The sequence below is a fragment of the Meles meles genome, chromosome 6, assembly GCF_922984935.1.
Source record: "Meles meles chromosome 6, mMelMel3.1 paternal haplotype, whole genome shotgun sequence".
Classification (NCBI taxonomy): Eukaryota; Metazoa; Chordata; class Mammalia; order Carnivora; family Mustelidae; genus Meles; species Meles meles.
The window spans coordinates 77646704-77672519 of NC_060071.1; the positions used below are offsets into that span (position 1 = coordinate 77646704).

Here is a 25816-nt window from a genome sequence, read left to right on the forward strand (position 1 = left end):
AGACATTTTTTCTTTTATAAGTAAGCTCTACGCCCAGCATGGGGCTTGAACTCATGACCGTGAGATCAAGAGTTGCATGCTCCACTGACTGGGCCAGCGAGGCCCCCCTTAGCCCAGACTTTCTTAGACTTAAAAACTCAGCCAACCAAAAAAAATATATTAAAAAAAAAAACCAAACTCAGCCAACCACTAGCATCTCTACTTGGCTGTCTCAAAGGCATACAACACTCTCAACTGACTTCACCTTCCCTGCCTCCTGAAACTGGCTCCTCCAGCATCCCCTGAAGAAATGGCACCAATAAGCACTTAGTTGCTTAAGCCCGAAACAGAACACCAACCTTCTGTCCTCCTCCCTCCACCTCAGGTCCAACCAACTCTCATCACCAAGCCTGTCAGTCACCAAATCCTCTCAGTTCAGCTTCTTAAATAACTTCCAAATCTGTCATCCTCTCACCATCACTTTCTGACCAGCCGTCTCCTCTCCTGAGCCACTGCAGAATACCCCCAGCAGCCCCACACCCAGGCCCGGGTTTCTCCCTGCCATCCGTCTCCTACCGAGGACAAGGGATTCTTCTCAAACACAAAACTGATCATCTCATTTCCCTGCCAGCCTCCCTTGAATGATTTCTCATGATTTTTCGAACTAAAGTCTATATTCTTTAAGATACCTGACAAGGTCTCTGTCTCTCCAGCTTCTCTATGCACCAGCCCCTCCTCAAACTGCAGGACGATGGCAACTCCTCTGTGCTCTCTCTTGCCTCTGGACTTTCGTCCTTGCTATTCCCTTATTTGGAACACTCCCGGCCTCCGCTTCCCCTCTGGTTCACGCTTCCCCATCTTTCAGGTGCCAGTCTAAGCGTCACTCTCTGAGAAGCCTTTCCAGACCCCCAGAGTAGGTCAGCCAGCCCTCCTGTCTGCTGCCGCTGCCCCTTCCATTCCCCCATCATCACCCTTATCACAGTTCATTTCACTGTATACTTAACTGCCTGGCTCCCTGATTAGATAATGAAACCTCTAATCAGCATCTGACCTGCTCCACAGGGTACCCACAACACCTAACACAGTACCTGATACCTAGGAAGTAATCAGTATTTGTTGTATGACTGACTGAACAGAAAGCCATTTTTACTTCACATTCCATTCATCAGGCACAAAGTTTGTAGGCAAGTGTATGTGTGTGTGTGCATCCGCGTGTGTGCACATGTTCACGCATGTGCGCGCGCGCGCCACATGCTCATCCCTTCCTCGAAATCCAGCTTGGCTGACAGGACTAAGAAACAGCTACAAATCCCCCTATACCGCTGGGTCACACAGGGGGACAGCAGCTTCCAGTGGGACATGGGAACTCTTTAGGCTTTAATTTCTTCATGTGGAAGATGGGAATAATAAAATCTGTCTTACATAATTCAATAAACAACAGCTATTATATTAGTCTCCCAGTTCCCAAATAGGAATGGAGTGGTGCTCAGAAGACTCCAGCCCATGACGGAACTGCCCACCAGGGGGCAGTAGGACCCCGGCCTGGTCCCAAGCTGCAGCCACTGCAGAGCCAGACAAGCAGTCAGGAGGAAGCAGAAGGTGCAACCAGGGCAGCTTCCCCCAGATTTGAGTGAAACCACAAACAAACAAACAAACAAACAAACAAACAAACTCCGAGATGTGGCATATGTCAAGAAGGTCTCATGTTTCTTAGACCCATCCTCCTCCTTTTCTCAGCCCAGGCACCCCGAGGCACTGTATGTGCTTAGAAATAAGCATTTTCTGGCTTGCTGTTCACAGAGAGCAGGGAAGTCCCTTTTCTAGGTAAGTCTTTTTATCCCACCACAGCTGCCAGCTTCACTTCCATTGGGGACTGTGGTGAGAAGAGAGACAGACTGCAGAAGACATCTTGTTATTCTGGGAAGCCCCATTCCTGGGACATGGGGAGTGGTAGAAGTCAGAATTATTCTTGGTTATAGATTTCATTCATCCTTTTCCACCTTGATTTCAATGAATGAGTTCAAGTCAGGACAGCAGGTTTTGTGGGGTTGGTCGAAAGATGGGGAGACAGGTCCATTCTCATCACCTCCCTCGTCTTCCTCTTCTTGGAAATGAGGATTATAAAGTTCTGGTGGAAGGAGCTGGGCCTCAGCAGAAGGTAATCGGTCTGAGGGAGGCCCATACACACGGTTGGCTTTAGTGCCATGCTTAGAGTTGGCATCCAGGTGGTAGCAGAGCTCCGTGAGGCGCTGGGCCCGGAACCGGGGAGGCCGGGCTACCCAGACACCTGGCTCATTGAGACTGTCCTCTTCATCTGACATCAGCTCTTCTGTCACATCCTTCCACAGGCGTTGGTCCTCAGGTCCAAAATGCCTCATGATGCTGGATCGGTTGGCAAAAAGCTAAGGAAGGAGCCCAGGGTAGAGACAGGAAGAGAAACAAACTGTGGATTAGATTTGGGAAGAGGGTTCTCGTAGGAAGAAGGCCGTATAAAATCTGTGTCTGAGAGAACCTAGCCCCCAAGTCATCTTAGAACTGCCCCCCCCCACCTCCTCTATCTGCCAACATTCCTGGCTCTCAACCCTATCCTCAGATGCCACATCCTTTGGCCCTTCCCACTGCAGCTTAGTAGGGTTTAGTGTTTTTAGTATCTTGAAAGGAAGGCCTAGAAACCTACCCGGTATCTGCGACTTCGAAGCTTCTTCTCCTCTTTTTCCTTCAGGCCTTTAAAGGGGTTCAGGGAGTTGCGGTACTCACGCCTCTTAGTAAGGAAGTAGGCTACACAGGCTCCTGGCAAGGAGGGAAATGGGAGGGGGCAGAGAGCAGGTCCTCAGCCCTTTTTTTTTCTGCCCTAATACTACTGACTGGGAAGGTGAGAATCACTCTGGACAGTGGGCTTTCTCACAGACCCATCAGCATCTATTTACTCCTCTTTGGTTTGGCTGTCTCTGCTCCCCTCCCTGTCCAGCACTGACTCCCCCCATATCTCCTACTGGCACTCAACAAGGCCAAGCTTCCTCCCCCGACCTGGGCTTGATCAATCAAACCCATCCCCATTCTACTCTTCTGGTAGTAGATTACCAGCAGTTTTTCAGCAGAAGCTTTCTTAATGCTGCAGGGTTAGCTATGGGCAAATAAGAAAAGAGTAAGGAAAGTAGAAAACCCAGGATGTAATATTTAGGGACAAAAGGCCAGGCTTGGATTCTGACTTCCTTTTTGTAACGCCCTAGATTCAGGCCCTGTGGAAATATGCCTGCTGGTGTTAGTCCTTTCCTTCTCCTATTTTCATTTCAAGTGGGATAGGGGAATAAAAAGGCAATTAGAAACAATCCTGGGTGGGGTGCCTGGGTGACTCAGCGGGTTAAAGCCTCTGCCTTCGGCTCAGGTCATGATCTCAGGGTCCTGGAATCAAGCCCTGCATCAGGCTCTCTGCTTGGTGGGGAGCCTGCTCTCCTTCCCCTCTCTCTGCCTGCCTCTCTGCCTACTCGTGATCTCTCTCTGTCAAATAAATAAATAAAATCTAAAAAAAGAAAGAAAGAAAGAAAGAAACAATCCTGGGGTGCCTAGGTGGCTCAGTCGATTGAGTAATTTGGGCTCAAGTCATGATCTCAGGGTCTTGAGATGGAGCCCCGAGTCAGCTCTATGTTCAGTGGGGAGTCTCTCTCTGCCTTTGCCCTTACTTGCACTCTCTCTTTCCCCAAAATAAATAAATATTAAAAAAGAAAGAAAGAAAGAAAGGGAAAGAAAGAAAAAGGGGCACTTGGGCAGCTCAGTCGGCTGACCTTCCAACTTGGTTTTGGCTCAGGTTGTGCTCTCAGTGTCCGGGATCAAGCAGTGTTGGGGCTCTGTGCTCAGTGATGAGTCTGTTTGGGATTCTCTCCCTCTCCCCCATCCCACTCAATCTCTCCCTCTCTCTCAAAGAAAGAAAGAAAGAAAGAGAAACAATCCTGTAAAGATGTGAGAATAGCAAAAAAAAAAAAATGTTTTAAGTCCACTATTTTCAAAATCGCTTAAATCACCTCCATTACACCTCTTCTCTGACCAAGAACAGTGAGTGGAAAAAGGATGGGGGTTAATTCAATTTTTCTCACCTTTCAGCTCCTTATCAGTGTAATTGTGGGGACTGGTCACCAGCTCCTGCTTGAGCTTTTCCAGAAGGAACTTCACTACTGAAATATTCCAAGATGACTTGATGCTGCCACAAAGAAGATCATGAACAAGGCAGTCAGCATTTTAAAAGTCAGGCAGAGATTCCTGGCACGAATCAACTTTGAGGTAAACTCCCCCACAGCCAAGGACAGGATGCAGGGGGCAACCTTAGCCTCACTGTTACATTGGAGTAACCCTCTACTGCCCTCCGGGGGAAGAGGCAGAGTACCCTGTGATTCTTTTCCCTCAAGAGGATCATACCTTTCAGACCCATTGAATCTCTTGTCATTGGTGATGTGGTTATGCACATTGTGGACCAATTTCTAGGGGGGAAAAAAAACAAATACAGATTCAAGCTGGGAGTGGATATGATGAAACCCTCCTCTGTTCCCTAGGCATCATCCCTATGGGGTTCTCTGCCTGAATCCTTCCCATAGGCTGGGCACCATTGCTGGTGCCCCTTCTTAGCCAGAGAGCCTATTCAAGTCAGTATTTCAAACGTCCTCCCTTTTGTGGTCCTTTTCATTTAAATTTGTACGAGGACTCCAGGATCATCCCCGGTCTCAGTTCTTTTTCTGGGAAATATAATCCACTAGGGGAAGAGGTCTCAGACATTTTCACAAACATACTCCTTCCTAATAACCAGGAGAGAGCAAATATACACCAGGATTACTGCACATGGACATTCCTTGAGGGCCCCTATTCTTGCAAACTTTCAAGTTTTCTTTACAATGTATCTGTATTTATTTTAATCTAAAAATGTCTTCTTATAATGAGCACTGGATGCTATATGCAGCTGATGAATCACTGAACTCTACCTCTGAAAACAACACTACACTATATGTTAATTCATTGAACTTAAATAAAATAAAATTTTTTTAAATGTCTTCTGAATGTCTAAGAAATTCTAATGTCTCGTAAAATTGAGGACCCAGGAGAATGCCCTAAGTATATTCCTTTGCGCATTACCATAAATCTCAAGGGTACACACACCATGGTCTGAAAAACACAAACCTAAAGTAACAGAAATGTGAAACGCACAGGATCTTAGAGACACTATCACCCAACCTCCCAACCTCACATCACTCTACAGGCTTACTTTCAGCTTTGCTTACATACCTTTAAGAATGGGTTCTCACTACTCTTTAGAGTCAGCTTATTTTACTACTGAACATCGCTGATTGTTAAAAAGTTTTGTCTCAGACTCCGAAATCTGGCCAGTTTTGCCCCTAACAGCACCTAAAATCTTTGAAGACTCTCATGTACTCCCCAGGTCTTCTATCCGGGCTAAATGTCCCCAAGCTCTTCAGCCATTCCTCATGACACAGTTTCCAGACAGATGCCTCTCAAAACCATCAGGCTCTCTGGCTTGCCAGTGTCCCCTGGACAACGTGGCAATGGGAACGGAATCTAATGCGTCAGTGGAGACCAGGCCAAAGGGAGCATTAACTTCGCCGAGTGACACACTACACTTCTAGGAATGAAACCCAAGATGGCATTACCTTTCTTAGCAATGCCACCCCAATCCTAAGGTCACAGTTTTCATTCCTAGTGAGCTTACAGTCAACTCGAGTCCATTTTTTCACATGGATTACTATCTATGCCATTCTGCAACCATTTTTTTTTTAAACTTTGGTGTAGGACTTTACATTTCTTTCAATTAAATTTAGTTCCAGTGTTTCTGGCAGTATTTTCATCCCAAGCTCCCTCAGTCAGTGGAAATTCCCAGTCCCAAACCGATGGACTCATATCAGGACGTCAGCTGCAGCTGAGGAGTCCCCAGTTTACCCTTCTGCCTCTAGGACTGACTGGCCATATCCGTTTAGGAAAGTACCATCAAGTGTTTATGGTTAGGGCCTCTGTAAAGGACTATAAAAAGGACTGTTATTAAATTAGCTTCATATTTGATATGGTTATTTTACCTCTTCAGAGTCCCAACCTAAGGAATCACAAAAGATGGGTGAATGCTTCAGAAAGAATCTGAAAATCTTGCAGGAAGAAGGAGAAGGAGGAGGAGGAGGACGATGACGATGAGGAGAAGAAGAAGAGGAGGAGGAGGAGGAAGGAGGAGGAAGGAAGGGAGGGAGGGAAGGAAGGGAAGGGAAGAGAAGGAAGGGAGGGAGGGAGGAAGAAAAAGAAAGGGAGAGGAGGCGCACAGCTTCCAACTCAAGTGGATTGGAAGAGATCAGCTGATAAAAATCAAAATAGGCTTGAAGTGGAAAGGGAAAATACTCTAAGACAATAATAAGTGTTAAGACTGTGAAGGCTGCTGGCTCACCTACCTCCTGAGTGAGCTAAAAATAAATACATTTCCCCAAGGGGTGGCTGGGATCTGCCACATTCCAAGAAGTCTGTGGTTCCCATTTGGTCCTTCTGGATCGCTAGCAGCAATCCCCAGCGACCCAAGCAGACTGGAGGGATGCCTCTCTGATTCCTTCCCAGAGCTAAAGGCTGGAAGACTGAAGGCCAGCCGCTAACCCTCTCCCTCGAAACCAGTCTGGCACAAGTACATTTGAAACCTTCCTCTGGGATGGGCAGCAACATTCCCTGACTGGTCCTCCAGAGCCCTTTCAAGCATCTGTAACAGAGCAGGAGGGGTGAGCACATTGTCCTCCTGTAAGGTTCTCAGTTCCACCGGGCTCTCCAAAAGGCAGGCAGCAGCCAGGCCTCAACCCCAGACCTCTCGCTGGAGGAGGTAGGAAGAAGAACTGGGAGTGGTCAAAAGTCCCATTTTTATGCAAACTGTAATTATTATGCATTTATTCATGATTTAAACACTATGAAGTTTTGGGAAATCCCTTGCAATGCATTTCTAGGTGTATGCCTCCATTTCTGTCACTGGCAGCAGAGTGGCCCTCTTGGGCCAGAAGTTTCTGACAGAGAAACTAAACCCATTCCCGGTTTTTGATAAGTGAGCTATCCCTGAACATATCCAAAATTTAAAATGAAGGTTAGAAACCAGCTGATTCTGATTATGAATGATGTCTTCCTTCCCAGGGAAGGAAAGAAGCCCTTAATGTAAAAACAAACCAGAGGAAAGGGAGGATAAGAGTCAGGAGCCCTTAGACAAGGGAAAAAGAAGCAAGAAGTAATGAAAGAAGAATCTTCAGTTAAGATGAGGTCGGTAAGCACAGTACCGGGTGGGCTTCAACCTTTATTAATATTGTGACAAAAGGAACAGGGCTAGACTGTGATGAGATTTCTGGTGGGTGTGAATGGTGAGCTCCCCTCCTATCCAGAACTCTCCAATGACTCTATCAGTCATGAGCCAGAGAAGGGAGATGCCGTACAGTCCATATGAACAGGATGTAGCTAAAGAACACCCCCACAGTTATCAGAAAGATGTCTGGGGGTGCAGAGGCGATCCAAGGGACTACGGTCACCCTAGAGCAGGGTTTCTTGACCCTGGCACGACGGACGTTTTAAATCGAATCATTGTGGGCAGCTGCCCTGTGCACTGAAGGATGTTTAAGGGTGCTCCCAAGGCTCCAAGCCACTCCCAAGTTTTAGGCCCAATGGTTCAGCCCAGTACCTTCCCTGCCAAGAGCTCTTAGAATCCCTAGACTCACCAAACCTAGCTTTTCAACGGAGCTGAGAGATGAGGGGCCCTCTGCGCCCTTGGGCTGTGGCCACCTCAGCATTCCTTGGCCATTTTGCCAAGGGGTCCCTTGCTGCTTACCCTGAACACCAGTCATCCGTAGGCTGTCTCCCGTGCTATCCTTCAGTGGTCAGTCCGCTCAATCCCTTAAAGATCTTCCTATCAGAACTATTAGTTCATGGGGAGGAGAGGTGATAGAAAACCCTTCTATTTAAACAGAATATTTCAAGCTATTTGGAAAAGCCTTTTAAAAGTTCCCCAGTGGGGCACCTGGGTGGCTCAGTGGGTTAAAGCCTCTGCTTTCAGCTCAGGTCATGATCCCAGGGTCCTGGGATTGAGCCCCACATCTGGCTCCTTGCTCAGCAGGAAGCCTGCTTCCCCCTGCCCCACCCGCCCTCCCCCCCACCCCCGCCTGTCTCTCTGCCTACTTATGATCTCTGTCTGTCAAATAAATAAATTTTTTTAAAAGATTTTATTTATTTATTTGACAGAGAGAGATCACAAGCAGGCAGAGAGGCAGGCAGAGAGAGTGAGAGGGAAGCAGGCTCCCTGCCGCGCAGAGAGCCCGATGCGGGACTCGATCCCAGGACCCCGAGATCATGACCTGAGCCGAAGGCAGCGGCTTAAACCACTGAGCCACCCAGGCGCCCTAAATTAATTTTTTTTTAAAAAGTTCCCTGATTAGCAGAGGGCCTGCCCATCCTTAGGGCCACGGACCACCCTGTCTCCTTGTTTTCCCTCCCCCTCCACTAGGATCCAGGACACCATTCATTCAATATGGGACGTTTAAAATCAACCCACACTTCATTCTTCATTTCTCTCTCCAGACTGAAGAAAAATGTATAGAATTGAGCTCACTCACAGAGAGTACCAGATCCCGCTTGCGCCTGGAGTTCTTCTGCCCACTCCCTCTGGTCCTGCATGGGGAAGCGGTAAACCCTAGAGAGTGTCTCAGCTCCCCTGTTTCCCCGGGGCCTGACTCTTCCAAGGCACCTTCCAGCACAGCAGCAGCACTGAGCATGTCCTCAGGGCGGGGTGGTGGCAGCTTGCTTCCATTTTCTGGCCCTGTCTCTGAGGTTGCCCGCTGGATAGCCAGTTGTGTGGCTGGTGAGAGCTGCTTGGCATAAGCAGGGACCAGCACCCGCTGTACTGCACCCTCAGAGGCCACATAATCATCCACCAGCTAAGAACATAAAAAAGAATAGCCTATTAGCCATCCAGGCTTAGGGGAACTTGGTCAACCATCATCCTTTGGCCAAGGATAGTGAACAGAGAGAGCAGAAAGCAGGGGAAATCCAGCACAGTCTTTAATGGTCAACAGCTTGTTTCTCGGGGACTCCTATGGGAGTGTCGGCAAATATTTCTTAGAAATACACGGCCTCTCGAGTTGAATCGTTAGCCACAGGACTGATTACAAGGACAAGGCTTGTTTCTGATGCTCTATTTGTGAGGAATCACCTATGATTTGCTCTTGGGTGTAAGAATCATAGCCAGGCAAGTATTTTGTCTAAAAGGATTGGGGGAGGAAGTGATAAGAAAGGAACACCAAACAAGAGAAAGAACAAGAAAATAAAATGATAACAACAAACAGGAGAAACAGGAGAAAAATGGGAGCAAAGAAGAGAGATCTAAAGTCAGAAATTTCGGGGCACCTGGGCGGCTCAGTGGGTTAAACCTCTGCCTTCAGCGTTGTGAATTCAAGCCCCAGGTTGGGTGTGCAGCCTACTTAAAAAAAAAAAAAAAGACCAAGAAAAGAAAAAATAAATAAAATGGGGCACCTGGGTGGCTCAGTTGGTTAAGCCTCTGCCTTCAGCTCAGGTCATGATCTCAGGGTCCTGGGATTGAGCCCTGCACTGGGCTCTCTGCCCAGCAGGGAGCCTGCTTCCTCCTTTCTCTGCCTGCCTCTGTGCCTACTTGTGATCTCTGTCTGTCAGGTAAATAAATAAAATCTTAAAAAAAAAGTCAGAAATTTCTAGAGAGGCTGGCACCAACTGTCCCCCCACCCCATTCCCTTCACAGGACCTGTCTGTGCCCCCACCTTGATCCTGCCCTGGGTGCACCCGACTGTCATTGTCCTGACATCCACTTGCTGCCTGTGCCCTCACTCAAGGACATACAGGGCAGAGAAAGGAAGGAGGGAGGAAGGAGAGAGAGGGAAGAAAGGAGGGGGGATTTCTGCAGCCAAGAAAACAAAACAGTGAAAGTGGGGGAAAAAAAACACACAGAAAGAAGCGGGGGAGGAGGCTGAGATTTATAGACCTGTGAGCTGCTTTCTGCGCTGCGAAATCTAATTCCATCCTGTCTGCTTGGAAGCCTTCTCTGCCTGACAGAACCAAAGCTCAGGGCATTGCCTAGCCTGGTACCTAGTGCCCCCTGCCTCCTTCCACCTGCCTGCAGCACCCCACTCCAGAGTCCTGGCTGGGCTGAGTGGAGCAAGTGGCCATCACCCACCACATGGCTAGGCCTTCAGGGAGCAGTGACCAGCTAGAGCGGGACACTGGAGGGGGACAGGGGCTTCTACATTCATTTCTCAGATCTAGCAGATGGGCTGGGAGTTTCCTCCCTTCCATCTCCCCTGTGTGCTCTGCTCCTTCTCTCTTTCCTGCGTGTCTGGACCTTGTTGTGCATGAGGGAGGAGGAAAGAGAGGGCGTGGGGGGAGGGACCATGGGGGAGGAGAGCTGACAGACCTCCCACTGTCTCTCAAGTGGTGACACATCTGTTACTTTCCCATCTCTGTGATCTCCCTAGTTGCTCCATCTCCTTTTCGTACTTCCATGTGCCACGCTCTGCAGTTTTTACTCCATTCAGCCAGGGTTTTCCTGCTCAGATGGCCCTGAGCAGTAAAGAAACTGAAACATCACAGTGTACTTCTGTGTCTTTTCCCGCTCACAAAATATGCCCCCTTGCTCCCCTTGTTCTCCCGACGACGTGTCTCTCTCTTCCCAGGAACTCCCAGCTGTCCACTTCTCATCCTCACGTTTTCCCTTTCCCTCCACCTCTTTCCCACCTTCCCCCACGTTCTCTTGCCCGCCTCAATTCTCTTCCCATTTAGATTTGCCTTTCCTCTGTGCTCTTTTCACTCTCCCTCCTTCTCAACCCTTCATCTCCACCTACCTCCTTCCATCCCTACACCTGTCCTTCCGTTCCCTTTGTCCTCTCCGTCTCTCCTCCCTCTTCGTCCCTCCCCCGTCCCTCTCCCTCTCTCTCCACCTCTGCCTGCCCCCCCTCCATTCCCATCTCTCTGTGCTGAATTCCTCTTGGCAAGCGGAGGGCCCGTGATAAAATATGAATGAGCCGTCTGTGCGCGGCAGGCCTCCTCGCCAGGAGAGGCAGAGCCCCTGGAGCAGCGGAGCCAGCTGTGAAAGAGAGGGTGGCACGCAGAGCTCCTGAGAGGCAGGGGAGGGCACGGCCAGTGCCCCGCACACCGGAGCCGAGCTCCTGCTACACGGGCTGCGGTGGGGAGCCAGGCACACTAGGGCTGCCTATGCCCGCCGGCAAGGGACGGCCGGGGCTGTCCTGTTTGCACACAAGTAACCCCCAAAAGCGAGGCTGAAGGCTGGACAGAAGCCAGAGGTCGGCAGAAGGAAGAGGGACAGGCCCGGAGAAGCCCTCGGGAGCCACCCCAGGACAACGCGCGTCCCGCTCTGCGGCCCTACTCACGGGATTGAGCAGCGGGGCCGCGTCGCCGGCCGCCAGGGGGCACCCCGGGAGTCGCGCGTCTCTCTGCGCGGCCGGGAAGCCCAAGGGCCCGGGCCCCACGGCCGAGGCGGCTCCCACCTGCCACAGCTCCTCGATCACCACCTGCATGCCGCTGCCCACGCTGTCACACTCCTCTTCCGCCGCGGCCGCCGCCTTGCACGCCTCCCCGGGGCTCTCCTTGAGAGGCCCCGGCTCCTCGGGCGGGGAGCCGTGCGCCCGGCTGTCCGCATCCTCGTCGGGGGCAGAGGCTTTCCCTTGCCTTAGCTCACCCACCTCCTCCTGGAGACGTTTCAGCAATTCGTTGTTGGCCCTGGCGAGCCCCAGAGCGGCCTCGGCCAGGCCCACGGCCTTCTCCACCCGCTGGTAGATAATGTGCAGGAGCTGCTCGGAACTCTGAACGGCCAGGCCGTGTCCAGTCACCGTGATGGGGGTGCTGGCGGGAGGGTTCCCACCCTGGGACCCTGCGCTGCTCGCGCTGGTCTCGCTCTTGCAGGCACAGCAGCAGCATCTGGCCTCGCTGCCACCGGGAGGGGAGAAGAGGATGGTGGCACTGAAGGACATGGCTGATGGCAGTGGGAACAAGTATGCTCACACTGCTGGGCTGCTCAGAAAGGTGTTCCCAGTCGGCCCCACTCGAGGCAGGTAGGAAGCACCAGTCTCTTTGGATTCACTTTCCTGTGTCATGGCAGGTGACCAAAGGAGCCTGGGTACCAGGAGGTGGGCTGGGTGAGGGAGGAGTAGGCAAGCCAGGAAGGAGTACACATTCCATGGCTGCCTGTCCTCGGCCTGCAGAGAGATGCCTTCTATCTGCAGATCCCGAGTTCTCCCAGCACAGCGTGCTGGGGGTCCCACTCACCCCTGACCCAAAGGGTGGTGCCTACACAGGCCTTCCTGACGAATACAGTGTCAGGGGGTAGAAGGTATTCTTCCTGCACCCAAGCATGGAATCCCACCACCACTCCAACCTGAGGAACAGAGGAGTGGGGGACTCAAAAGGACCCACAAGCATCTGGAAAGATGAGAAGATTAAGGAAGAAAATGCAGATCTGTCTTTACGTCCTCCCTGTCTTTGTGGTAATAACAGTCATTGCCCTTTGTCTCCTTGGCATCATTCCTTAAGGAGTTCAAAACACTTCCCGCAGGTTATCTCAACCACACAGAAGCTCTAGGAAACACATATTACCCCAGGTCCATGGAAGAGACATGCAGACGAGTTATAGATCTTTTTCAAGGTCAAGGGAGACGGCAGAATCCAGTTATTGCCACTTTCAATCTAGTGCTTATTTTTTTAACTGATAACCACTTTTTGTTGACATAGAGAATCACGATTCTCTATAATTTTCTTACACATGCATTCAGAGTAAGACTCCTAAGTAAGGAATATGCCGACAGCCCTCAACACGTCACCAACCTCACACGATTCTATCACCGGCACTTTGGGGATGGGGCAGGGAAAAGAAGGGGAAAGCTGGATCAGAGAATCAAGCTGCAGTAACCACAGGCCACCCAGTCCCCTGGCTCTCATGGTTGTGGATCTGGACCTCCGCCTCTGAAAAGGAATCCAGCTGTTCTGAATCCTTCAGCTGGTAGGTCGGAGAACTCACCTCTGAGGCCCCTCATCTCCACTTCTCAAGCTCCTTGATGGAGGGACAAAACTCAAAAGGCATGTCGGAATAGCTCAGTCCCCACATGACCAGCCCCATCAAAGACAACACCAGAATATTGATGATAAACCAAAGTGCCTCACTTTTGAATCACTGTAGGTAAGCAACTAAACTACTCTAGGAGAAAAAGAAAGAAGGTATGGGAGGGTTGGATTGTATGACTGAGCACAGTCCAAGGAGCTTCATGTTGTCTTTGCTAAATACTTGATTATAGGGAAAAAAAAAATCCTTCTGTCTGAAGCTCCCTAAGTGATAGAATCTTAAGTATGTTTACAGTTTCCACAAGAGATACATTTCCATCTTACCCTATAAATGATATCATAACATCACAATTAAAAAAAAGAAGGAGGGGGTAAGAGAATTTTCTATATACTGAGATTTGGGTTTCTTTTTTTTGAATCAGCAATCTCATTTCAGAAGTAGGTGATATCAATGCCTCTGCGGTACTAAAATGTAAATCTGACCATGCATTTTAATTACATTTGGCTATTAAAGAATAGCCTTTCATTTGCTCTTTCCACCTTTTATACATAAAAAACAAACAAACAAACAAACAAACAAACTGTTTCTGTACCAGGTTTTGACATGTAAGAACTTCACTCATATCCATTTGCAGCTTCTCTGTCATTAGAGTCACTAGAAGGCAAGCTTAACCTGAAACTAAAGGTTAGAGGAAGGCAGTAAACGAGTCCGGTGTCAGTTTACGGACGAATCATTTATAAATCCTTTCCCTTCCTAAGTAAGGGCCTTCACTGTTCTTGCAGGGTTTTTAACCAACATCATGTAAGGAGTTTCACCTGAAACACGGGTGTTGTGAGAAAAAGACAGTTATGTAGAAGATAAGATACAAATGGTCGCCAGTTGGGTTCAGTATTTGTAAAATCAGATACTAAGATGCATCAGGTTGGCACACTGGGTGGGTACCCCTTCTAGTACCAAAATGACAACAGCTACATTCTTGCCCCACTTACTCTTTCTTGCAAGGGCCTTAACCCCTTGCCGGTGCTGTGCCTGCCTCAAGCCCTTCCCTCCGCCTTGAATGGTCATTATTCCAAAACAGCACTGAACTGGAAGTGTTAAAAAAAGAAAAAAAGAAAGAAAAAGAAACAAGGAAAAAAATATATGTATTTCTCATCCTGCTCTACTACTTAACAGGTGTGTGAACTTGGAAAAATGATTCCCTCTTCTGAGCCCCAGTGCTCTCCTCTCTGCCGACTTGGAGTGTTTTGGTGACGATTACACATACGTAATGTAGGTAAGGCACCTACAGAGTGCTGGCACGCAGTCAGTGCCCCGCAAACAGCAGCTGGATGGTAGGATGATTATTCCCGAAATATTTTGTGCTCCATCCTGATTTCCTAATCTTCAAAAAAAAAAAAAAAAAAATGCAGTGTCTTGAAATGGAACTTGAGGGATTTCCCCCCTAAATTTAATAACAAATTTCTAAGCAACAATAAATTCAAGTCTACAAAGATGCATGTATGCATATAAAAGCTTCTATGGTATACATTAGAGACGTAATTGAGAAAACAAAGTATTTGCAATTTGCTTAGTCTCATGAACCGGCTTTAGACTGGGGATAATATACAACTTTGTTAGCTTTTAATGATATATTTTCATATTTGTGTTGACAAAAAAATCGTGATTCGGGGTGCGTGAATGGCTCAGTCGGTTAAGCGTTCGACTCTTGATTTCAGTTCAAGTCATGATCTCAGGGTTGAGAGACTGAGCCCCACATTGGGCTCTGGGCTGTATATGGAGCCTGCTTTTAAGAATCACTCCCTCGGGGCGCCTGGGTGGCTCAGTGGGTTAAGCCGCTGCCTTCGGCTCAGGTCATGATCTCAGGGTCCTGGGATCGAGTCCCACATCAGGCTCTCTGCTCTCTACTTGGCAGGAGCCTGCTTCCCTTACTCTTTCTTTCTGCCTGCCTCTCTGCCTACTTGTGATCTCTCTCTCTCTCGCTGTCAAATAAATAAAATCTTTAAAAAAAAAAAAAGAATCACTCCCTCCCTCTCCCTTTGCCCCTCCCCCAACCCAAATCATAATTCTACTGTCTCTGTAATTTTGTTCTTCAATTTCTTTCTGCTTTTCTATTTTGTATATCAACCTAACTATGTCTGGGTCACCTGGGTGGCTCAGTCAGTTAAGCGTCTGCCTTTGACTCAGATCATGCTCTCAGGGTCTTGCGATCGAACCCTGTGTGGGGTTCCCTGCTCAGCAAGGAGTCTGCTTCTCTCTCTCTCTTTGCCCCTCTCCCCAACTCGTGCTCTCTCTCTCAAATAAATAAATAAATAAAATCTTTAAAAAAAAAACAACTACGATCGTTTTATTTATTTATTTTTCATTATTATTATTGGGGGGGAGGGGCAGAGAGAGAGAGAGAATCTGAAGCAGGTTCCATGCCCAGCACAGAGCCTGACGTGGGGCTCAATCTTGCAACTCTGACATCATGACCTGAGCTAAAATCAAGAGTCAGACGCTTAACTGACTGAGCCACTCAGGTGCCCCTAACTATGTCTATTTTAGAATGTCACATTCAGAGCAACAATTGGTGTTTTTTTGTTTGTTTTTTATTAACCAGTCTACATAAACCCGATACAGTGCACTATAGCACAATGGATATTCAGATAACCCTTACTCTGTTTCTGTGGACATTACTGCTGACTTAATTTTCCTGGCTCCTGTATTTACTTAAGCTCTAAGATACTGAAATGAAAGGACAAGGAAAGAAAGGAGAGCCAGCAGGTCATAAAGGAATATTTCACATTATAATATTTCCTAACCAGATAACAATCTAAATGCTGGATAAGTTGGATTAAAAACAAAACCCACACATTTCATTAGCTACATACATCCCTATTACAGAAAAACAGGTTGGTGCTTGCTTCGGCAGCACATATACAGAAAAACAAGTTGAAAAAAAAAGTTTCTAAAATTTCTCTATGCAAGGCCACGCTGAAGGATGAGTCACCAAAATGGATTGCCACCACTAAGTACTCAAATGAAGGGAAGACAAAGTCCCTACATGCAAAAAGCTTACAGCATATGTGAGAATGGAATGTCTAAGAAACAAAGCAGAATATACACAAATGCCTAAAAAGTCTTGAGGAGATAGTTCAAAATAATGGAGAGATCAACAAAACGAAATCATATGAGAAAGGGGTCTTACAGAAGAAGAACCTCCAACCAAGCCTTGGGCAACGTATAAAAGGAACTGGTAGGTGGGAAGACATGAGAGATGAGAGGAAAAACAAACATAGGAATTTATGCTGTACGTGTGCGAGGTCAGAGCAAAGGTATGGAAAGCTGACACAGGACTCTGAAAGCCATGTTAAGGAAACTCCTAGAGTAGGGGTGAGCAAACTATTTCCTGTAAAGGACCAGACAGAGTAATTTTGGCTTTGCAAGTCATGTGGTTGCTGTCATAACTACTCAACTCTGCCATTGTGGCACAATGCAGCCATGGACAATACATAAACATGACAATACATAAACAATGACTGTGTTCCAATAAAATCTATTTATGAACACAGAAATGTCATATATTTTTTTTTTAAAGATTTATTTATTTGACAGAGATCACAAGTAGGCAGAGAGGCAGGCAGAGAGAGAGAGAGGAGGAAGCAGGCTCCCCTCCAAGCAAGAGAGCCCGATGCGGGGCTCGATCCCAGGACACTGGGATCATGACCTGAGTTGAAGGCAGAGGCTTTAACCCGCTGAGCCACCCAGGCGCCCTGTCATAAGATATTATATTTAAGACTTACATTAAAAAATGTAAAAGCCATTCTTAGGTCATGGGTCATACAAAAACAGATGGCAGGCCAGACTTACCCTATGGATGGCAATTTGCTGACCCCTGTCTTAGACACCTAAAGTGGAAGGGTTAAATATTATTAGGAGACTCTTCAATCTAGAAGTGAGTTGAGAATGAGGGTTGAGGATATGAAGGTTCAACATTCTGACGGAAAAACTGATAATACTTCTTTATTTAATAAATATGGGGCACAGAAATACTGGCAAAGACAACTTCAAGAGCAACCTGAGAGTCAGCAGATGGTACCATTAACAGAATGACAGAAATGAGAACGTTGAGGTGGCTCAATTGGTTGGGCATCCCACTCTTGGTTTTGGCTCAGGTCATGATCTTCTGGGTTGTGGGATCACCCCCACATCAGGTTCTGTGCTCAGAGAATCTTGCCTGAGATTCTCTCCTCTCCCGCTGCCTCCCACCCCCACCCCCACCCCCACCCCCCTCCCCGACGTGCGCACATGCGCACATTCTCTCTCTCTCACACATAAATCTTAAAAAAAAAAAAAAAAAAAGGAAATGAGAACATTGAGAGGAGGCACCACCATGTTAGAAAAGGTGTGTGTGTATATATGTATGTATGTATGTATTATTTTTTTAGTGAGCTCTACGCCCAACATGGTACTCAAACTCACCACCCTGAGATCAAGAGTCGCATGTTCTACCAACTGAGCTAGCAAGGCAGCCCAGCTGTGTATTTACTCGACAAGTTAAATTTCAAACTGATTGCAACATCTTTAAATGGATGTCCTGATAGCAACTGACTAGGACCGAAAACAAAACAAAACAAAACAAACAAAAAACCAAGAGGAAGCTCACAGCTGGAAAGATTCAGAATCTTTAGCTGGAGGGCGGTAGTTGAACCTGAGAGTGAACGCACTCTCCACAGAGTAAGGATGAAGTGTGAAATGTAAAGGCCAAGGACAGCGCTTAAAGCCAATCTGTGCAAGAGGCTTCATTAAAAGAGAAGAATAGTCAGTGAGGTGGGAGAAAAAGAGTGTTATGAAAGCCAAAGTAGAAAGAATTTCAAGAATGTGGATCTAATCAACTGTGACAGGTGCAGCAGAATGACTAAAGAAGATGAAAATTAAGGAGATACATTTTATTTGTCTGTGATGGTCATTGGTCATGACCAGAGAGGTAATTTTTCAGTGAAAGTAATACAAAGCAGTAGGTGAAAGAAGAATTGATGGAGAGAAAATGCAAACAAGACGTGAAGTCAAGTCTTCTAGAGTTTAGTTATGAAAGGAAGGAAATAACAAGGAAGTCAGAAGAGGCTCTAGAACTTCACTATATTTACAAAGCAGAAAGAAAAAGGTCAGTGATTTCTATGCCATTAACCACAGCAACATTTTTCTAGATATATCTCCCGAGGCAAGGGAAACAAAAGCAAAAATAAACTATTGGGGAGTGCCTGAGTGGCTCCGTCGGTTAAATGGCTAGGCTCAAGCCATGATCTGAGGGTGGTGAGACACAACCCCACATCAGGCTTTGCACTGGGCGTAGACCCTGCTTAAAATTCTCTCTTTCGGGGCGCCTGGGTGGCTCATTTGGTTAAGCAACTGCCTTTGGCTCAGGTCATGATCCCGGAGTCCTGAAATCGAGTTCCGCATCGGGCTCCCTGCTCAGCGAGGAGTCTGCTTCTCCCTCTGACCTTCTCCCCTCTCATGCTCTCTCTCTGTCTCTCTGTCAAATAAATAAATAAAATCTTAAAAAAAAAATTTCTCTTTCCCTGTGCCTCCCCCACCAAAAAAAAAAAAAAAAAAACAAACAAACAATAATACATTTACTGGGACTACATCAAAACAAAAAACTTCTGCATAGCAAAGGAAACAGTCAACAAAACTCAGACAACCTACTGAATGACAGAAGATATTTGCACATGACATATCCAATAAAGGTATCCAAAATTAAAGAAGTTATATAACTCAACACAAAAAAAACAAATAATCCAATTTAAATATGGGCAGAAGACGTGAAGAGACATTTCTCCAAAGAAGACAGTCACACGGATAGCCAAAAGACACACGGAAAGATGCTCAACATCACTCATCAGGGAAACGCAAATCAAAACAACAATGAGCTATCATCTCACACTCCTCAGAATGGCTAAAATAAAACACAAGAAACAACAAGTGTTGGCAAGGATGTGGAGAAAAAGGAACCCTGTGCACTGTTGTTAGGAATGCAAATTGGTGCAGCCACTCTGGAAAAACAGTATGGAAGTTCCTCAATAAATTAAAAATAGAACTACCAACGGTACCTGGCTGCCTCAGTCAGTACAGCCTATGACTCTTGATCTCAGGGTCGTGAATTCAAGTCCCAGGTTGGGTGTGCAGCCTACTTAAGAAAGAAAGAAAGGTAAAGAAAGAAAAGTAAAGAAAAGTAAAGAAAAATAAATAAAATGGGGCACCTGGGTGGCTCAGTGGGTTAAGCCTCTGCCTTCAGCTCAGATCTCAGGATCCCGGGATTGAGCCCAGCATTGGGCTCTGCTCAGCAGGGAGCCTGCTTCCCCCATTCTCTCTGCCTGCCTCTCTGTCTATTGTGATCTCTATCTCTGTCAAACAAATAAATAAAATCTTTAAAAAAATAAAATAAAATGGGGGTGCCTGGGTGGCTCAGTGGGTTAAGCCTCTGCCTTCGGCTCAGGTCATGATCTCAGGGTCCTGGGATCGAGCCCCACTTCGGGCTCTCTGCTCAGCAGGACGCCTGCTTCCCTTCCTCTCTCTGCCTGCCTCTCTGCCTACTTGTGACCTCTGCCTGTCAAATAAATAAATAAAAACTTTAAAAAATAAAATGAAATGAAGAGAAGGACAACGAGACTTAAAAGAAGGCGGCTGTGAGAAAGTAAAAGATGAAGATATTAGAAAAGAATTAAAGTTTTCTTCTAGGAAGGATCCTCTCAATGTGAGAAGGAAGGAACAGTAACTTTTCCCTAAAACTACAGAGAAGAAAAATGAATACAGAGCAAAGATTCATTGAGGTGGAGAGAGGAAGACAAAGAGATACAGTATTAAGACTCTCTTTTTACTTAGACGCAGATTTTCCTCAGTCTGAATAATCCAAATTGATAATAGAACTTTACTATAAACAGTACAGCATTATCTGTTGTTACAAACCTGTTAAATCCTTTCCTAATGCTTCCAAACTAACATAATTAATTATTCTTGCTTTTTTCCAGCACTGGCTTATGGTTCTAGAGCCCATTTAACACTGTCAATATTATTAAGGTGCATAAACTTTATTCTGATATCTTTATTTTACTTCTCAAGATGTGTAACTTTAATTCAATAAAACATGAAGCCATTCATGCACTATTTGGCAAACTAATGGTTAACTACAGTAAATTATGTGGGCAGTGTCTAAACCATCATTCTCAAACATTTTAATACAGTCAACTTCTGCAATTCAGATTGCTAATTTATTTGCAAGCCAAGAATTCATATTTTCATTCCAGAAAGGAAAAAAGAAAAGGAATAAACTAAGGCTGACCACCACAGAATAATATACAAGTCTTTTGCAAAATGCTATCAACTTTTAGAACTGAGTTTTAAGAAAAAGATCTTTACTCTTTTGATGAGTTGCCAACACAAAGTGATGGCAGCTGTCAAACTTAAGTTTGCATAAAAATACATGTTTGGGCTTCATTCGGTGTTGGTCTAATCTTAACACATGTGAAAGGGGCCCAGAAAATGTACTTTCCAATAATTTTGGTATTTTCTTCATAAATATTTAGATAAAAAAGAAAGAAAAGTCATCTTCTTTAGACAGTTCAGGGTGAGACTGTCCATAATCTTAACTACCCCTTTCCTCCCCAGTCACATGTATTTCTGTTAGAACTAAATATATCATCCTCTTGGCAGCTCCCTTGCTTGCTTTCAACCCATTCTGAGTTTGAATTTTCTGCATGACTGAGTTCACCTCCAAACTATGAAAAATAAAAGTTTCCTCACTCTTTTTAATAGATGTGCATGATATGGTATCACTCTGATGATGTATGTCTTTGTAATGGGCCCTTGACTCATTCAGGGTAAAGCTAGCAGTGGACTTCCTTAAATGTGATTACTGAAAGCACAGCAATTCATACCGTAATTTTCATTTTAAGAAATAAAAGAAAAATGGTCACTTAAAGCCCCAACGGTGCTGGTCAGCCCTGCTCCTCCACTTGGAGGTGCAATACGGCTCGCCTGTTCCTATCAAAAAAGAGCCCTTTCATCACACCAGAGCAGGAAAGCAAATACCAGAAAATATTACTTTCCTACATTTTGAAAGATCGACCCATCTACTGCTTTGCAGAGAAAATCTAGGACCTAATTTTCAGGGGTTAAAAAAGACAGAGAGATGTAGACCTAAGGGGAGAATAAGATCCTAAGAAAAGGCTTCCACGAATCCGAAGATTCCAAGTATACTTGTAGAGTGGTTTATGAGTTTTTTAGCCTAGCGCCGCAGTCTTTTTTATTTACACGTGTTAAAAATGCAACTGGCTAAGATTAAAATTCTCGGTTTAAGATTTCCGTAGAAATGTGCCTGACATGAAGGACAAGTCCTGCATTTCCGGATCAACTGAAAAATGAAAAGCTAGCTCCTAAAGCCACATCGTGTGCCCTGCGAGCCCTCGGTAAATGTTATTTGATTAAATATTAGTCAGAGATGACAGGTGGGCACCAGGGACAGCAGAACCATTTCCGACACTGGGAGAACAGAGCTCGATCACTGTCCTCGGGTCAGTGAGGGCGACTTGCCCCTGAGCCTCACCGCAGAGTGGCCTGGGGGTTCCGGGGAAAGGGTGTAGGAGCAAACAGCCCCGTGGCCCGATCGGGGATCTTGCCGGGTCACCGTGGGTAGGCTCGTGGCCGCAAAAGCTCTGCGGACTTGGGCGGAGAGCCACCGGGAACTTCCCGCTGCGGACCGGCTCTGGCGGTCCTACAGGTGTTCCGACACCGGTGTTCCACCGCGTGTGCCCCGCGCCGCCGCTCCAGCTGACTCAGCGGCGCCTACAAGAAGGCGCGGCCCGGCTGAGGGAGACTGTGGCGCCGGCCCGTGTACCCCGCCAGCGCGCGCACGCGGGGAGGCACCGCCCCGCCTGTAGTCTGGCTCCCGGTGATTGGCGACTGGATGACGGGAGAGCAGGGCCGGGGAGGTTATTGGCTGCAATCCACAATCAATCAACGAGTCAGGGAAGGGAGGGGCCACTTCAGGGAGGGACACGACTGCGAGGCTTTTTCAAGGCCATGAGGCGCCATCTTTGGCTTGTTTTGTTTTGTTTACTTGGGTTTGTTCGTCGCTGCTTAGAAAGCTGCGTGTACACGATTATAAATTCAGGCCACAAACAGGCCTCATACATTTGGTGGAGGAAGGATTTTAATTCCTGTCGGCCTTAGTTACGGATCTTTCAGATACCACTAGCAAAAGTGGGAAGTTCCCCTTAGTTCAAAGTTTTCATCTCTAGGAGCCCAGGGATTCCCAAAGTCAACCGAGTTTAGCTGTGCTTTGGCAGGAAGGCCAAGCCAACGATATGTTCATGGGACTCAACACAAGGACACTGGACATGAGCCTAGGTTCCTAGTAAAAATCAAATAGCAAGTCAGAAGCTTGGGTTGTGTACCTCTCTGGGACAAGCTTTCCCTCCCGGGAAGCTAGAAAGTGATGACCTGCAGTGATGTGGAAAAGAATTAGAACAAAACTCCATTAAAAATTCCCAGCACCGCTGCTACCACAGAGTCATTGTTATCTGACTAGATTTCAGAAATTTGCATGCAGGTCTAAACTTGTGGAATGATCCACATTTGACACAGTATTTAAGTACTGATCTGGCTTGCATTGTTAGGAAATAATGAAAACACCCAGTACAAGTGAGAAGCCCAGACAGCCCACAGAGGGCCACTTTCATTATAATAAATTTCAAGACCTGGACAAGTAATTCTAAAGCTGTTGTTCAGGTGCCCTAAATACTACCTGAAACTGAGTAGGGCTTTGGCTGAGGAATGGAAATGTATTACCATCCTCCTACAGAAGCTTTGTTGTAATTAAATTTGAACTCTACAGTAGATCCTTTTTAATATCCTGGTTGCTGCTTCACTGGTGACATTCCAGTTTCTCCCTCATCATCCCATATACTTCCTATGCTTTCACTCCAATCTGTGAATACAGATTTGAATATATTTTCCCTATGACTCCTAATAGACAGTGATTTAGTAACAGAATGAAGTGAGACGAAGGCTCATGTAACAGGAGGCTTTGCTCTGAGCTTGTTCTGTCCTCCTCTTCTTACCATTTTCTCTGTGACTCTTACGCCTGGGGAGAAGGCTACTCAATCCAAAAATGCAACATGATAACCACAATGCATTTCTTATCCCCTTCCTATGTATTATTTGCCTTTGCCTCCTCTTTGCCCCTCTCCCATCACAACCACCATGAATGGTTTTTGAGATTTGGACTTGACTGGATTATTTTCCTGACACTTCGCCAGCTGTGGAGCTTTTCGAACAAATCCCAACCTATAAACGACCATTTTGTCAAAAAGCCAAGAGAGAACTTCCCTTCTGAACACACCAACCAAACCACACATAAAGGCCAAAATATAAACAGCTGTACATTTAAGAACGTGAGACAATAAAAAGCAAAACCACTTAAGGCAAAACAGTCGCTAAAGAAGGCTTCGAACCACAGATTCAATAAATTGCCTACCCTCATTTGCCACATGGACTATATACTCCCTGGGAATTATTTAATTATTCACTAATCTGGTACTTTAAAAGAGGAGTAGAAAAATACAGTAAATGCACATAAAGTGAAAGTGCCTAAGTATGCTGAGCATAGGATTTTCTAAGCTCTAATTTGCACATGAAATCCTGTTTGGATCACATTTGGGAACACAACAGAAAAAAAAAATCACAGCCTAATAAGGGCTACTTTGCACACATAAAATCAAAGGTAATCTCTTTCAAAAACAAAATCTGATATGGCACATATACACATACTGTACATATACACAAAGCACAAAACCCCAAGATAAATCTTTATAAAATCATTTGCTTCAAAACACACACACAAACACACACACACGCACACAATGTCTTCATGAAAATGTAAGACACATTTGTAAGAAGGGCTTTGCCCACCTCCCCGGGGAGGTGAGTGTCTCAATTAAAATATCCAAACATTTTTAACCTATTGGCCTTGGACAACTGCCACATTCAAGCCACTTGGTTTTGGTTCTGGGGGAGGGTGTGTAAAACGCACGCAAACAGCTTTGTGAGGGAGTCTCAATTCTCCGCTTCTTTCGACGTTGCCCTTGACGTTGCCCGTGGCAGAAATATACATTATCCCTTCACCCCGCCTAAAAAAAAAAACAGGGGAAAAAAATCTATACTCCCCAAGCAGCTAAAATTTTTAAATACCTCGACCACAAAAATTTACCAGTTCTTAAACTGTGATAACAAAAAGAAAAAAACTCTATAAATTTGGCTGGAAATAGTTGTACACGGCCATCCTGCTTCTCAACTTCTTGGTATATTTAAAACCTTGACCAGGAAAAAAGAAAGAGGAAGAGAGACAGAAAAAGAAACGGGGGAAAGCGCAAATTCCCCTTAGCAACAGTTTCCGCACCCCAGCACTGCCACAGATCTCTATTTTTAAAAATTTTGAAAACACACACAAGATTAAGGAGGGGGAAAAAAATGGAAAAAGGATACCCGAAGGTCGTATGGCTCTTTGTATTCGTGTGTGTGCAAAAAGAAGGACTCGCGGCGCCGGAGCCGGCAAGCCCCGCCCCTCCCCGGACGCCCTCCCGGATTGGCCGCCGACGGCCGCGGGGCGCCCCGCCCGCGAGCACACGCGCCGCGCCCGAGGCCGGGTCTCCAGGGGGCCCCTGAGGGCCCCGCGACCCCCGACCCCGACGCCCTCCCGGCTGGACCCTCGTCGTGGGTTCACATTTATCCCCTTCCCCACCTCTGTCGCTTTCCTTTCACTTTCTCTCCCATCTCACCCTTTCCCATCGTCCTTTCTCAGTGAAACGAGCCCCCCCCGCCCCCGCATCAATACGAATAACAGTTAAGTGAGCAAGCTCCTTCCGACAATTTGCTAAACTTGGTTAGCTAGATAGTCACTAAAATTCCAGACTGGAATTAGACATCAAGGACTTGGTGCGTCGGCCTGAGCTCACGATTTCCAGGTAGAACGTCCCTGGGTCTCGTGTCTGTTGCCTGACACTCCGACCTTTAAGGGAACGAACATTTCAAGCAAGGTGAAGGACAAAATAGACTTTCGGGTTGCTTTTGCTCAGCCTGAGTTTCCAGTTTTTTCTCACATTCCCAGGAACCTAAAATGGCTCCCCTTTACAAATTGCATGAGGACGTTGTGGCCTGTATTTAAACATTAAACCGCCCGTACTCTGGCCCAACACCCTTGTTCCTTCTTAGTTCCCACTGCCCTCACTTTTTCAACGCCGAATTATTCCTTTGCTCAAGTGCTCCTGTCTGCGTGGAATAATGCCCGTTTCCTCTTCTCTGACTAGTCAGTTTTTATCCATTCTTCAGCTATTTGAGTCAGCGCAGACCACTTCCTTCTCTCCTGTCGGCATCAACTTCAGGCTTTCTCGGGATAGCAGCCCTTAACCTTGATTGCTTCACATACTTGAGTGATTTCACACTAGTAAGCTGTCTGAGATCAGAGATGGTATCTTAAACTTCTTTTTCCATTCAGGAACTGGCTGTTTTTGTTGTTGTTTGATTCTTACTTCAGCAGCTGGCGTAATTGTAGACATTTGGTAAGCACTGGGGAAAAAATCATTTATAATTAAATGAGTGAATTTTTTTCTAGCCTAAGACACAAATTTTGAAACTCAGATCCCACAACAAGAATGTGCCTTCTCCAGTAATGGTTCATGGGCACTTACTGTGCAAGAGTTGTTCTGAACA

General features: G+C 46.4%; 1 protein-coding gene across 3 annotated transcripts; it reads right to left on the reverse strand.

Moving 5' to 3' along the window:
• Positions 1-1315: 1315 nt before the first annotated feature.
• C6H14orf93 (chromosome 6 C14orf93 homolog) lies at positions 1316-24838 on the reverse strand. Of its 3 annotated transcripts, XM_046009119.1 has the most exons (7): positions 24593-24825; positions 11388-12435; positions 8589-8909; positions 4390-4451; positions 4071-4174; positions 2657-2769; positions 1330-2381 (listed from the first exon to the last, which is right to left on the reverse strand). In XM_046009119.1, the coding sequence occupies exons 2-7, from the start codon at positions 11985-11987 to the stop codon at positions 1962-1964; spliced, it is 1620 nt and encodes a 539-aa protein (XP_045865075.1). In that variant the 5' UTR covers positions 11988-12435; positions 24593-24825; the 3' UTR covers positions 1330-1961. The 3 variants fall into 3 exon arrangements, with proteins under 3 accessions (XP_045865077.1, XP_045865075.1, XP_045865076.1); XM_046009121.1 differs by lacking the exon at positions 8589-8909 and having other exon boundaries at positions 1316-2381; positions 24593-24838; XM_046009120.1 differs by lacking the exon at positions 24593-24825 and having other exon boundaries at positions 11388-14857.
• Between the last annotated feature and the right edge of the window lie 978 nt (positions 24839-25816).

What these genes read in the sequence shown, in the direction of transcription:
- C6H14orf93 (XM_046009119.1), bottom strand. Translation starts at nt 11,987, where the DNA reads ATGTCCTTCAGTGCCACCATCCTCTTCTCCCCTCCCGGTGGCAGCGAG. An exon ending in AGCGGGATCTGGTACTCTCT is followed by an intron (nt 4,452 to 8,588) that starts GTGAGTGAGCTC and finishes TTTCCCCCCTAG; the next exon opens with AAATTGGTCCACAATGTGCA. An exon ending in AGATTCAATGGGTCTGAAAG is followed by an intron (nt 4,175 to 4,389) that starts GTATGATCCTCT and finishes TCTTTGTGGCAG; the next exon opens with CATCAAGTCATCTTGGAATA.